This window comes from Oryzias melastigma, linkage group LG20 (assembly GCF_002922805.2).
Source record: "Oryzias melastigma strain HK-1 linkage group LG20, ASM292280v2, whole genome shotgun sequence".
Lineage (NCBI taxonomy): Eukaryota > Metazoa > Chordata > Actinopteri > Beloniformes > Adrianichthyidae > Oryzias > Oryzias melastigma.
In genome coordinates this window covers 5,115,873-5,129,823 of record NC_050531.1, presented here as the reverse complement: position 1 = coordinate 5,129,823, position 13,951 = coordinate 5,115,873, and the positions used below count along the sequence as shown (strand labels likewise).

Genomic DNA, 13,951 nt, shown 5'->3' with positions numbered 1-13,951 from the left:
AGTTAATAATTTTCTGGTTTAAGATTCCCACTTACAAAAAAAAAACAGTTTATAAATTAAAACCACAGTTTCTAGATTAAAAAAAACATTTCAAGATTAAAAACACAGTTTCCTGATTAAAAACTTCCATTTCAAAATAAAAAACCTCAGTTTCCAGATTTAAAACTTCAGTTTCTTGTCATTTTAAGATTAAAGATCGCCAATTATTGGTCAAAAATAATTCTAAGGGTAAAAAAAACATTTATAGGAAAATAACAATCATAAAAAAACAGTTTCTAGAACACAATTTTTTGTATTATAAGAAGTTTCCAAGCCAAATACTGCAGTTTGCAACCACCGTTTAAAAGTTAAAAAAATGTTTCCATGTTAAAAAAAATGTAGATTTAGAATCTGCTGTTTATAGATGAAGATTCTGCTGATTTCTTTAAAACAATTTCCAGAATTAAAACCACCGTGTCCAGCTTAGAAAATATATATTTTTATTCTTTTCAGTTTTAAAAAGTGTCATTTTTTAGGTTAAAAATTACCACTCCATATTGATTCTAAAAAACTCCAGTTTAAACATTGATTTTTCCTGATTATTAAAGAAAAAACACAATTTTAAGATTAATAAATAGAGTCTCTTGTTTAAAAAAAGTGACTGTTTTCAGAATAATTAATAAACAAATAAGTTTCAAACAGCAAAAGTGAACCGTGAGGCACAGAAGCTTCTTTATGTGCAGAACCACAAGTACTAAAGCACAAAAATACACAATACAAAAAGATCAGATTGCAATTTCTGAAAAGATTTCATCTTGTTCCTGAAGAACGGATCAGAAGAAAAACACTTCTTCTTTTCTCCAGACAAACCTTTGAAATGAGCGTTTCAACATTGAAAAGATTTTTGATTTTTCCATTGTTGTTTCTTATTTCCTGCCAAACCGTCACTACGACGTTCACGTCATTGGATATTACAACTCGTTTCCATGGCGATGCAGCTGCCAACCCCCCCTCTTCCAGCAACACCTCCGCCAACACACAAAATCAGCAAAACTGCGTCCCGCTGTGTCATTCCCGGTCCTCCGTCTCTCCTGCTGCACCGGGTATCAAAATTAATTCAAGCATGCGGCTGTCTTAGATTACTGAACAGCTCCGAAGGACTCCCACAGGGACACGGAGAAGAGCGGAAAACGGAGAAAACGGCGCTTTTAATTGGGAGTGAAAAGAGCTGATGGCTTCATTTAGGGTGATTGAAATAATTACAACAGAATGTCAGTTTATGCAACAGAACCAAAAGAAAATACATCAAAATACGAACGCTAAAAAGTTTCTAGAAAATTTGACGTTTTTTGTGTTTTGATTAGAATATAAAACCATCAGTTTCATAGTTTTACTCAAATCCAAATCCATCTGAGACCCAGTGGCCCAGTTTGAAACAAAGTGATGGTCAGTAAGATTTATGGTTTGAAGAAGCTTAAACCAACAAAAGAAAAATGTCTCACTAAAACCTGAAACCAGTAGGTAAACATAAATAGTTTGTTTGTTTTTGGTCCCTGAAGTTTGATCTTCAGTGAACTCTGGACTTTCTGAGATAACAGATATCCTATGGAGGGATTTTTGTGCCATTATTCCAATCAAGTGTAAAACTTTAAACATTTTGCGGGCTCAAAAATATATTTTGCCCTTGAAACAGTAAAAATGTATTTAAGACTCAAAAATATGTACAAAAAAAAGAAAAAAAACATTTTTCACTTAAGAAAAATTCTCTCCTTTCTGTGCTCAAAACAGAGCAGAACGCCGTGTTGAAAATGTGCCACAGAATTTAGCCAATCACAGCTGTCCTTGTCTGTGGTTGGATGGCCTTTGGGTGCATTTCCATTAATATGAAATTGTGATAATGAATTTGGTTAGTGGAAGAATAACATTTTAGAAAACTCACATCTATCGAAAAAGTTTTCAAGTTTGGAGAAAGTGATTTTTGAGGTGTACTGAAATGGACACATTTTACAAAACTGCAATGGAAACATTTTTTTTTTTATTAAATGAGTCACATGACCAACAACCGGGCGCCACAAGAGGTCCCACAGCATCACACAGCTCATGCAGAATTGTTGGATCCACAGCTCCTCTGTAAAATCACTCAATTTCCCCGAATCTCTTTATCTGTAGCCGCTCCCATAAGTAAGGAGCTCGCTGCTCCATGACATGAATAGGACGCCGACGTCTCCTTTGATAGATGATGAGCGCTCGTGGCATGACAGATATTTGAATGTATCTGCTGTAAATCAAAGTAAAATACTGAGAATGAAGTGCTAAATATTGATTGAATTTTATTTCTTTTGTAAATGACCATGTTATAAGTAGGATAATGTCCTTAAAAGAGTGGATTATCAGAAATGACTGGACTTCGCTACCGGCGATAATGCACACTTCCTTTGGAATGATCAGAAATAAATGAACTTCACTACTTGCAATAATTTCTGATAATGCACACTTCGTTGGGAATTATCAGAAATGAATGAACTTAACTACCTGTGATATTTTTTGATAACGCACAATTTGTTAGGCATTATGAGAAATTAATTAGCTTCACTACTGGCGATCATTTCTGATAATGTACATTTTGTCAGGCATTATCAGAAATAAATGAACTGTAATATCAGGAATAATTTCTGATAATGCACACTTTGTTAAGCATTATCCGAAATGAAAGAACTTCTCCATCAGTGATCATCTCTGATAATGAACATTTTGTTGGAAATCATCAGAAATTAATAAACTTCAATACCAGCAATAATTTCTGATAATGAACACTTCGTTGGGAATTATCAGAAATTAATGAACGTAACTACCTGTAATATTTTTGGATAACGCACAATTTGTTAGGCATTATCAGAAATTAATTAACTTCACTACTGGCGATCATTTCTGATAATGCACATTTTGTCAGGCTTTATCAGAAATAAATGAACTGTAGTACCATCAATAATTTCTGATAATGCACACTTTGTTAGGCTTTATCAGAAATGAATGAACTTCACTACCGGTGATCATCTCTGATAATGCACATTTTGTTGGGAATTATCAGAAATGAATAAACTTCAATACCAGCGATAATTTCTGATAATGCACATTTTGTCAGGCATTATCCCATCTACAACAAAAAAGCGACCAAGTTCATCACAGCTGTCAACACTTATGGGATGATCATTAAACTTTATTAGCACGCGTACATTGAAGGTGCAATTGAAAAAAAAAACTAAAAACGTCATCCTTCAACCGGTGAAGTCTCATAGTTCCTTCCTTTTCTGGTTTCTTGTTTTGTATTTTATCATTAAAATTTGATTTCTGAAAACTTCTTGTGTTTTCAAAACATTTTTTTTAAATTTTGGTTTAATTTTGTTTTGATTTCTTCAATGTAACTTTATCTTATTTTAGTTTTTGTTCTGTTATTTTTTTTAACTGTGACAATATGTTTTGTGTCATTTGCACTTTAGGGTCACCGTACAACTTACGCACATAAAAACCAGCTTTGCAATAAAATGGGAAATTTGCCCGTTCCTCTTCCTATGTTATTAAACATGAGGTGACGCATGCAAAAACGTCTCCAGCAGCTGTTGACACGAGTCAAAGGTGACGTGTTCAGATGTTCCCGTCTGCTGGATTTAAACTGTGAGTGCAGAGAAACGAGGAAAGATGACTCAGCGTTTAGGAACAGAGTATGGGAGCTACTGCCTCTTCTCACCCCAATATAACAAAGTAATTAGCTGCTGACAGTGACATAAGACGCCCATAATAAGCTGCAGAGTGTGTGTGCGCAAGTGTGTTATCAGTCTGGCCGTTAGACCAGCTTCAATTTTCACTCGAAGCTGCAACACGTGTCTCCACTCTCGTTCTGCTTTTCAGTGATGACAGAAGCTCGCTGCTGATGACAGGACAAATACTCCGACAGACGTTGCCATGGAAACAACCGAGCCTCTTTCTCTCTCTTTAAAAGCCTGACAGGACTGAACTTTTCGGGGCAGGAGGGGGGGTGATTTGCCTCCTTGTTACCAGAGCCCGACAACCATTAGAGACTCGGGGTAATCCTCCCAAGAGGAGCCCAGACTCAGATCCACCAATTATTGGACAGACACCTGCTGGTGCCGCTCCCCCCCACCAAACTCGCAGGGGTGATTTTGCCCCCCCCATATGCCTATAATCTCATTAGACAGAGTCCTTTGCCGAGTGCAACAGAAACACCGCCCGGAGAATAGAAGCTGGAGATAAACCACGAATTGACAAGAAAATCTGAAATTTAAAAAGTGTTAAAAAGATTCAAAAAGTCCAAGAAAACAATAAATCTGTAAGTGATTATTAGAAGCTGCAGGACTCATGTAACAAATATTAACATTTTAGTATCTATGACGTATGAGACAAAAAAGTGACCTAACGGAAACAGAATGAAGTTTATTAGCAAGAAATGAAAAATTATTTAAAAATCTGATGTCACATCTGCTTATTCAAGGGGAGTATTGTTACATTTTAATTAAATTAAAGAAGTGTGTTAGTCTTTTAACCCTTTAACACCTGAGATGTCATTGGTGATGATGAAATCCTTTTATTTTATTGTTATAAATTGCAAAATGTTATGTCAATTTTTTGACAAGATATATTTCTACGGAGAGAAAAATATTGAAAATTATTTAAGATTTAAATGATTTTTAATATTCCTGTGTTTTTTTTTTCATAGTAATGCTAAAAAGTTACTTTTTTAAGTTTTAAAATGTTAGTTTTAGTTCAATAAAACTTTATCCTGTTTGTCCCGCGACATAAAGTGTGTTTTGGATTTGGAATCAGATGATTTTAACGAGCAGAAAAGTGGCATTGCATCAACGTAAAACCACGATTCTCCACAACTGAATCAGTCGGTTTATATTGATTGGTTTAACACTTTTGTTGAGACTTCTTTACTGTTTAAATGATAACGAAAGACTACATTTAACTGATTTCAGTTTGTATGATTTAATCGGTTAAGTGAAACATTTCCATAAAAATCTCATACTTCTGGTTTTATTGTGAAAAACCAGAAGTGCTTTTATTTTGAGAGTCTTTTTTTTTAGTCTAACTTCCAGTTTGACTGTGGATGAAGTGGTAAGTTCACGTAAGGGTTTAAATTTAGCCCAAAGCTGCTTCAGAATCCTCTGGAATTACATAATCAGTCTAAGAGTTACAGTGGAGGAAAGAATGTCAACACTGGTGCTTTAAGATCTCCTAAGCTCCGCCTTTGCTACTTGTGGGTGCCGCCCATTTTATGACATCATCCAAACCCATAAAAAAAATAAATAAAGAAAGAAATCTAAACTTTTGCAAAAATGGTAGCAGCGATGGCCGAGGCTAGCGGTTGTGCTAGCTGAGTTGCGATGCTAGCACAGCCGCTAGCTGAGTGGAGAAATTGGGTGTTTATGTTAGCTTGAGGGGGTGCTGGCAGTGCAGACTCTTCCTGAAAGAGGCGGTTCTCCCTTTGTGACATCGGCTTGTGAGAACTTGCTTGTTTTTGTGGTTTGGAAGGGGCTGGTGCTCAGAGCAGATTTTTAGAGGAATGTTCAGAGATGCGTGAATGGATCAAAATACTACTTTGGGGTTGATTATAGTGAGACATGAACATTATAATACACTTAAAAGCTCAAAAAGTAATTTTTTCCATGATATAGACCCTTTAAGTGCAGTATTTGATCATTTTCTGCCAAACTTGTGAACTAAAATTATTTCAAATTAGCTTTAAATGCTCTAAAAACCTCAATGAGGTCATTTTTAAATTAAAAAATAAACTCTGAACTGAACCTTTTCTGAATTTATAAACATGTTTTACTTTATTACATTCTCTTGAGAGTCTCTGGGGCATCAAACATGATTGGCTAGCATCACCTTTCTGCAAAGACACCCCGTTTGCCCTTTCAGCCCCTCGGGTCGCACCGCGGCAACCGTCAGCGAGCGGAGGTGCAGATCGGAGTGGCATGACCGCAGTCGAGGAATGTGAGAAATTCCTCTGAACACGTTCCGACGGTCCGCACTCTCCTCTCTTTAATCATTAGAACCAAAGACTTTTTTTCTAAACGCTTCTGATTGGTGCAGACAGGTGAGGGGAAATGGTGCTATTTCTGGGTGGTTTGAGTCACTTCCTCCGACACTTCCTGTGTATTCTGACATGAACCTGTTAAAGAACTTTGTAAAATAAAAATTAAAACTGGAAACATGTTTTTCAATCACGTTAAACTGAGTTTTGGCTTAATTCCACCATGAATACCACCCCCTGTGTGCAAAAATCCTTTTGGCAAAAATAAAAATAATTTAAATTGCAGCTGGGGGGGCTTTTATTTTATTTTTTTAAGGCACTCAGTTGGCTTTCCTCCCTTAGATTAGGTAAAATCCTGTTGGGTCCGCCTACTGTTTTGTCAGGCTAAAGAAAAGCGCAAAGTCCACACACTGCAGAACTGGGGGGGCCCGTGGGGGCCACATTCCAGCTCTTCGTGTACCACTCTCCACCAGTCATAAGGGACTCAGAACTGCAGCGAACGCGGTGCCATCAGCTGGGACGGCAGAAGTCAGAAACCACAGCTTCCCTTTTCCTGAAAATTCCCAGATAAGGTTACAGGGGGGTGGATGAGATTTTCCGGGTGTTTTTCCATTGTTAGTGTGGACTTTTCCTGGTAGTGGTGATAACGGAGCAGCTGTGCTCAGTTGATGTTTCCAGAGGTGTTCAAAACATGGAGGATCGTCCTGTTAAGTTCTTCCACAAACTACACCGAACACTTCGCTCACATGTCCCCTAATGCAGAGGTCTCCAACTTGTTCTTGTGAGAACCACAAATCTGTTTTCTTCTCTGATGGGGGGTCAGGGTTGGTTTGTAGGCTAACAGAAAAAGTGCAACAATCACAGCCTAAACGTTAAGATTTTTGGTTTTCAAGAAAGCCGCACAGCCACATTTTATACAATCAATTTCTGTAATTTTCACAGACTAAATAATACTAAAACATTTTAAATATACAAATAAATAGTATTACCTGTGATAGATTAATAGCTGAAGATGCTTAAATTGATAGCTATAAACAGTGAAGCTGATAGCTAGCTAAAAACATTAGCAAAGTGCCAAATTAGCGGAAAAAAAAAATCCTAAATTAGCCAAAACCCCTAGAATTTAGCTCAAATATAAGCTAAAGTTCAAAATAGCCAAAAAAAAAACAAAAAAAAAAAATGACTAAATTAACCAAAACAGCTAGCATGTAGCTGAAATAATGGCTAAATGCCAAATTAGCCTTAAAAAACAGAGAAAATGTCTTATTTAGCCAAACAAGCTAGCATAAAGCTAAAATATTAGCTAAATTCTAAACTAGCCCAAAAAAGGTAAAAAAGTCTAAATTAACCAAAACAGCTAGCATGTAGCTGAAATATTAGCTAAATGCCAAATTAGCCTTAAAAAACTGAGAAAATGTCTAATTTGGCAAAACAAGCTAGCATAAAGCTAAAATATTAGCTAAACTCTAAATTAAACTAAAAAATGAAAAAAGCCTAAATAGCCAAAACAGATAGCATGTAGCTGAATTATTATTTAAATGCCACATTTGCCCCAAAAAAATTGAAAAATGTCTAATTTGCCCAAAACAGCTGGCATAAAGCTAAAGTTTTATCTAAACTACAAAGTATCATAAAAAAAACTGAAAAAAGGCTAAATTAAAAAAAAGCAGCTAGCATTTAGCTGAAATATTGGCTAAATGCCAAATTAGCCCCCAAAAAAACTGAGAAAATGTCTTATTTAGCCAAACAAGCTAGCATGAAGCTAAAATATAAGCTAAATTCTAAACAGGCCTAAAAAAAGTTAAAACAGTCTAAATTAACCAAAAATGTTAGCATGTAGCTAAAATATTAGCTAAACTCCAAATTAGCCGAAAAAATGAAAAAAGCCTAAATAGCCAAAACAGATAGCATGTAGCTGAATTATTATTTAAATGCCACATTCGCCCCCCAAAAATTGAAAAATGTCTAATTTGCCCAAAACAGCTGGGATAAAGCTAAAGTATTATCTAAATTACAAATTATCATAAAAAACTGAAAAAGGGCTAAATTAGAAAAAACAGCTAGCATAAAGCTAAAATATTAGCTAAACTCCAAATTCGCCTAAAAAACCCTAAACTAACCAAAACAGCTAGCAAGTAGCTGAAATGTTAGCTAAATGCCAAATTAGCCTAAAAAAACTGAAAAAATTTTTAATTTAGCCAAACAAGCTAGTATAAAGCTAGAACATTATCTAAATTCTAAACTAGCCTAAAAAACGTAAAAAAGTCAAAATTAATTAAAACAGCTAGCATGTAGCTGAAATATTAGCTAAATGTCAAATTAGCCTAAAAAAATTGAAAATTTTCAAATTAAGCCTAAAAATTTAGGGGGGGAAGTCAAATGTGGAGGAGGGCCGGATCCGGCCCTCGGGCCGTGGTTCGGGGACCCCTGCCCTAATACTCCCATCATACAACAGCTCGTGCTGAGGAAGCTGTCAGCTACAGATGTCAACCCCCCCGAATGACCCCACTCCCAATCCTCCAGTGCCACACATGGTACTAAAGGATTGCCCCCCTCGTCCAGAACAAAGGACTGGGGGGTTTCTGACATTCCTGACACAATGCGGGGTTAGCAGCAGGTTCAATTAGTCCTTCAAACTCTGCCGCTGTTTCAAAACAAAACAACATTTTAGGAGTTTGTCCTTTTGTCTCCACATGGAGATGCCACGTTGTTCGGACAATAAAAGGTAGAGGACGCCATGGCGTGATTAGCCTTTAAATTTCATCTAAAGATGAAAGGAAAACGTAAAATACTGACAGTAATCTGAGAAAAATTAACATTTTAAGCTTTAAAATCTGCTAACTTATAATAACAATTCTTTTAGAGACGATTCGATTGACGAAACAATTTATCGTCGATATTTGTTCATTTTGAACGACCCGATTCACTGATCGATACAGGACAACTTTAACAAAAATTCAGCCAGTGACTCAGATATAAAATACTGATATTTTATGAACACTTTTAAATAGAGGTTTAAGGATTCATCAATGAATTGACTTATATTATTACGATCTAAAATGAGTTGTTACAACTCATTTTGATTCAGGGGCCACGTTCAACCTGTCTGATCTCAAGTGGGCCGGACCAGTGACACAATAGCTAAGTAAATCATGGTCGGTCAACGCTTCAGCCAACCAAGTAATCGCCTAGTCCGGGCTGACATCCGGATCAGAACCATACGGCTGCACATCACCCATATTGATGGACATTTTTATGAAGCAGCGGTGAAGGTTTACGCTAGAGCCATCATAATCAAACATGGGGGATCAGGGGCGGGGCTACCAAAAGCCACGCCCCCTCAGTAGAGAGTTTGGGAACGGATCAACATAAAAAATGTCTTTTAAAGACATTTAGGTTGTGGGATTTTGGTTTAAAACGTCATAATCATAAGTAAAACACTACAGGGAACGCTTTTTACATAAAATAATATGGTCGTAGGAGGACTTTAAAGAACCATGACTCGCCACAGGAATGGGCCAGAAGCTTGTTCACCCCCTCCCAACATCCTTGTATGTTTTTGTCTTCATGACTGGACCGGATTGAGTCCCCTTGTTTTATCGGGATGACCAAAGGAGGCAATACTCCTTCAAGAGGTGATTCCCCGCAAAAATACTAATAAAAATGACACAAAAACAAACAAATCAATAAATAAAATACAAAATTAAAGGATGGACAGACAGAGAGATGAATAAAAACCTCAACTATGTCCTGCTTGTGCCTGTCCCTGGCCCGGTCCATGCAGAGGTTATTGTCAGGAAGAGCATTTAACATAAAAGTATGACATTAAAATAGAAGATAGATACATAGGATTTGGGGGGCTTGGGGGGATATGACAACCCAAATTCTCAACTTGCCCCCCTGATGTTCTACCTGCACCACATAGAGTGGCTAAAGCCTCCAGCCTTCTGCATGAACATCCCGGCTGTGCTGCTCTCAGCTGGAGGTCTTCTCCGCAGCGCAGAACCCACCAGAACCCGCAGAACTGTGACGCGGAGAACCACCGCAGAGCATCCGGCTTACCTTGATCACACAACGCAGGTTGGGTGTTTGGCGAATCCAAAACCGCCGTGTCACTTCCAGTCCATCCCGGCGCACATGTTGGAGAAATGTTGCGCGCGCGCGGAGGAGCGCTGCGGCGCGTGTCGCTGTGGAGGACCCCGCCGAGCCGCACACTACAGTCTGCGGGGCTGGATCACGCGCGCGGCGCCTCCCGTCGCCGGACCTCCGGACATGTGAGCCCACCTTTGGACGCGGAGCAACTCCCGCGGCCAGCTGATGCAACGACGGTCCCGCCTGGACGCTCGGTGCCACCCTCCAAAACCGGGAGGCTTTAGCGCGCGGACGGACGGGGAATCTTAATGAGGGCTGATGCAGCCTCCTCCCCGATCTGAACGTGGAGAAATCCCGGTCTAAAGCTCTCAGGGAGGGGGGTGGGGGTGTTACCATGTCCGCAAAGAGACCCCTCCTCCTCCTCCAGGAGACACCTGTTGATTAGACATGACTGGGACGCCCCCATTTGGAATTCAATTAAGCCTCGTGCATCTAAACCGATTCTAAAGTTACAGATTTGGGGGTTTTCTACTGAACTCACTCGGATAATTGAGGTCTCCAAACGATAAGTGTGGACCCCACGTGACTAAAAACAAGCTCCCAGTCATCACACTACCGCCACCATGCTGAAAGTGTAGTTCAGTTTTGCTGGTTTCATGAAGTCAAATAAACACCTGCATCAGGGGCGGAGCTAGAATGTTTCACACGGGGGCGGGATGACTTCTGAGGGGTGGCAAATGACAACAACAACAAAAAAAAAATAAAAATAAAAATGCGTATTTTAAACTGTTTTAAGATATTTTTTACTGCATCAAAACTGATGTTTCTTATAGCAGATTACTAATTTAAAGTTTCAAAAAATATTTAAAAAATATGCAGAAATTCTTGAAACACAAGACAGAGTTGGAAATGTTTTTTTTACAATGTTTAAAGAAGCTTTTATTGATAATTCCTTCATCATTTTTAATAATTAGACTAAAATTGACTCAAAAATGGGGTGGCCCAGCTTTTAGCTCCGCCCCTGACTAACACCCTTCAATAACGTTATCACAAAATGCTAACTTGCTAAGCTAACTGCATTTTTTCTTGTTTTTACAATGTTTAAAGAAGCTTTTATTGATAATTCATTAATCATTTTTTAATAATTAAACTAGTATCGACTCAAAATGGGGTGGCACAGCTTTTAGCCCCGCCCCTCACCTTTACTCGTCAATAACGCTATCGCAAAATGCTAACTCGCTAAGCTAACTTTGAATTTTTTTGGATTTCTTTTAAACATTTCTGCCTTTGTAGGCATTTGCTTCAAATTAGCATCAACTAGTTTCTCTACCTTTATGCCAAAGAACTTTTAATTAAACTCCAAATGTAAAAATTCAACAACATACAAACACAGGAGGAGTTTAAGCCTCACTCTGATGTAAATTGGGTTTTTTGATAATGAAGGAGCTATATATAAAGAAAGTTAAGCCTGAAAGTATTTATTTATTCAAATCAATGTGAACCAGGAGCAGACGAAAAAATGTGTCCATTCAAAAAGAGCTTAATTGTGATGTAGAAAATACACTTTGTGTGGTCACAAACTTCCCACTCTGGAGTGTGAGGAGCTATAAGATAGCAGGAGAGCATGTAAACAGAGAGCTCTCAGCAACACAGAGAGGAAAAGGGGGCGGGGTTGCTCCAAGCCAATAGTTCTGCCCACAACTCAGAGGTAAATTTCTAATCTCTTCAAAAATTGTCCAGGAAAAGGACAGTTTTTGTTTTTTTTTATTTTGGCCAAAAACTATAATTACAATTATGAAAAAAAAAACACTGGGAACGCTTTGAAAATAGATCCAAAGATGATCGGAGTGAGACTTTAGGTCATTTCAGGACAAGCTAAGCTAATAGGCTCAGGGGCCCTCACACGCACCTGAAGCCCTGAGTCACGTTTACTTGGACAAGTCAGCTCTTCTTCCTCTAATCCTGAAGCAGGTCGGCCCTGGTTCTGTCAGCTGGTGCGTCTATTAGAGGAGAAAGGTAAACTGCTAATCCCTGGAAGGGAACAGGAACAGGTAATGGCTAAATTGCCCATTAAGTGGCATTAACAAGTTCGTAGAGACGTAAACATCGAGTAGGAGTCACAAAAACAGCAAAAATGTTCCCTTTTTACACAAAAAAAACTATCATTTGTATCCTTTTCCATCAACATTAATGAATTATTTTATTTTTTATAGCAAACATATTCAAGTATTTGAGTAATTTTAATTTAATAAGTAACATGCTAAAAGGAATGTACCTTTCTTTAATAAAAGAAGTCCAAGAAAATAGATGTGTCCATCCAGAAGAGGCTGACGACGATGCCACACTGCCCTCTACAGGCGCCTGGGTGTCACTGCATCGACTCTAATCCGTGACTCGACACTTTCTGCAGACTGACGGAATAATCCATCACATCCACTCACAGCTCAGCAGCAGCTGCAGAGTTTCTCATTCAAAATGCAGGATTACAAAAACAGCTGATACTTTCATTTTATTGTCTTTTAGTACATTAAAAAAGTGAAGTTTTATTTACATGAAATTTAATGTGGTTGAAATTGTATTTATGAAGTGATATTTTCAGTTCAGGCGGCTCTTTTTCAGCCTGGAAGCGTTTGGTTCTGCTTTGCGTTTACGTGACGGCGTGTCGGGAGCGTCTTCAGCTGCAGGCAGGAAGTACAGCTCCACAGGGGGGGTCGGCACCTTATAAGGAAGAACACAGTTGATTTCCTTTCAAAATAAAATATTTATCACACATTTATTAAAAAAAATGTTTTAGCCATTTACTGCTTAAATAAAAGTACGTGAACAAACCTGCATGAGATAATCTGCGATGTACTCTGGCTTCAGACACTTGACCCCGAGCGACCTGGCCTCCGCTACGTCCACTTTGAAGTCTTCCGGCTTTAGCCGGCTGAAATCTGCGAACAGGTGAGTCGCCTCTCGGTACAGGGAAGGAGACGGACCGGGAAGGACCTGCAGGAAAACCCAACCCACCGGACAGCTTTAAAGAAGAAATTTGTCAAAAGTTGATTTTCTTTCCCAAAAATTCTCAAATAAGCTGGTATGTTTTGTTTTAATTATGTTGATATTTTATTATTTTTGTTTTCACAATTCTTTTTTCTTTACTGCACCTTTTAATCAACATTTCAACCCCATCGCATACTCAAAAACTTACCAATTTCCACATTTATTATCTGATAAAAATGAATTTGGGACACAGTAAATTACCCCTCCCCCAACAGTAATGATGACATCACAGAGGAAAAAAGCAACGAAAAAAAAAGTCAAAAATTCAAAATCCACAAATGAAACCAAAAGTATTGGAGATATCCAAAGGAAGTTTTGAAATTATTATGGGATGGCCACAGGACCATTTTCCCAGAAAAATGTGGCAATTTTTGCACAAAATTGGAAAAAAACGTTTTTTTGTTTTAGTGATCTTAGTTCAAAGTTGCCTTGACCTTTGACCTCAGGAGGAGGCTGCCATCTTGAGCTCATTTTGCATATTTTTTACCGTAAAGTAGTGAAATTGAATACATGAATCCCTGGTTTAAGCTGAATGAAACAAAATAAAATGAAAGTATTAGGAATGTGGGTGTGGCTAAAAAATACTTCCGTTGCCAAGAAAATCCCAAAATTTACTTTCACAGATTCTTCTAAAAATTGCATAGATCTGGTCGTCACCCCCAGGTGGCCAAAAATTAAAATGGTTGCTATGGAGATAACGTAAAAGGGCGAGGGAGGGGTAGAGCATTGCTTTAATTTGAGTTATTTCCTTATTCCTTCAAGCTAAAACCAACTTTTGGA

At 38.0% G+C, this 13,951-nt stretch overlaps 2 protein-coding genes across 4 annotated transcripts in view; both read right to left on the bottom strand.

Moving 5' to 3' along the window:
* The window catches only part of tmem108 (transmembrane protein 108), a 50,529-nt gene extending 37,995 nt beyond the window's left edge, over positions 1-12,534 (bottom strand). The window contains exons 1-2 of one of the 2 annotated variants that reach the window (XM_036217346.1): positions 12,402-12,534; positions 12,036-12,126 (exon numbers count right to left, since the gene is read on the bottom strand). The gene's annotated coding sequence lies outside the window, so the exon portion shown is untranslated. Of the gene's footprint in view, positions 1-10,096; positions 10,493-12,035; positions 12,127-12,401 lie in introns of those variants that run through there. The other variant, XM_036217345.1, reaches the window with a different exon arrangement.
* An 82-nt stretch (positions 12,535-12,616) lies between these two features.
* The window catches only part of topbp1 (DNA topoisomerase II binding protein 1), a 20,219-nt gene continuing 18,884 nt past the window's right edge, over positions 12,617-13,951 (bottom strand). For both annotated transcript variants that reach the window (XM_024279995.2, XM_024279996.2), the window contains exons 27-28: positions 12,956-13,117; positions 12,617-12,844 (exon numbers count right to left, since the gene is read on the bottom strand). In XM_024279995.2, the coding sequence (XP_024135763.1) occupies positions 12,722-12,844; positions 12,956-13,117 (285 nt within the window). In that variant the 3' untranslated portion in view covers positions 12,617-12,721. The remainder of the gene's footprint in view (positions 12,845-12,955; positions 13,118-13,951) is intronic.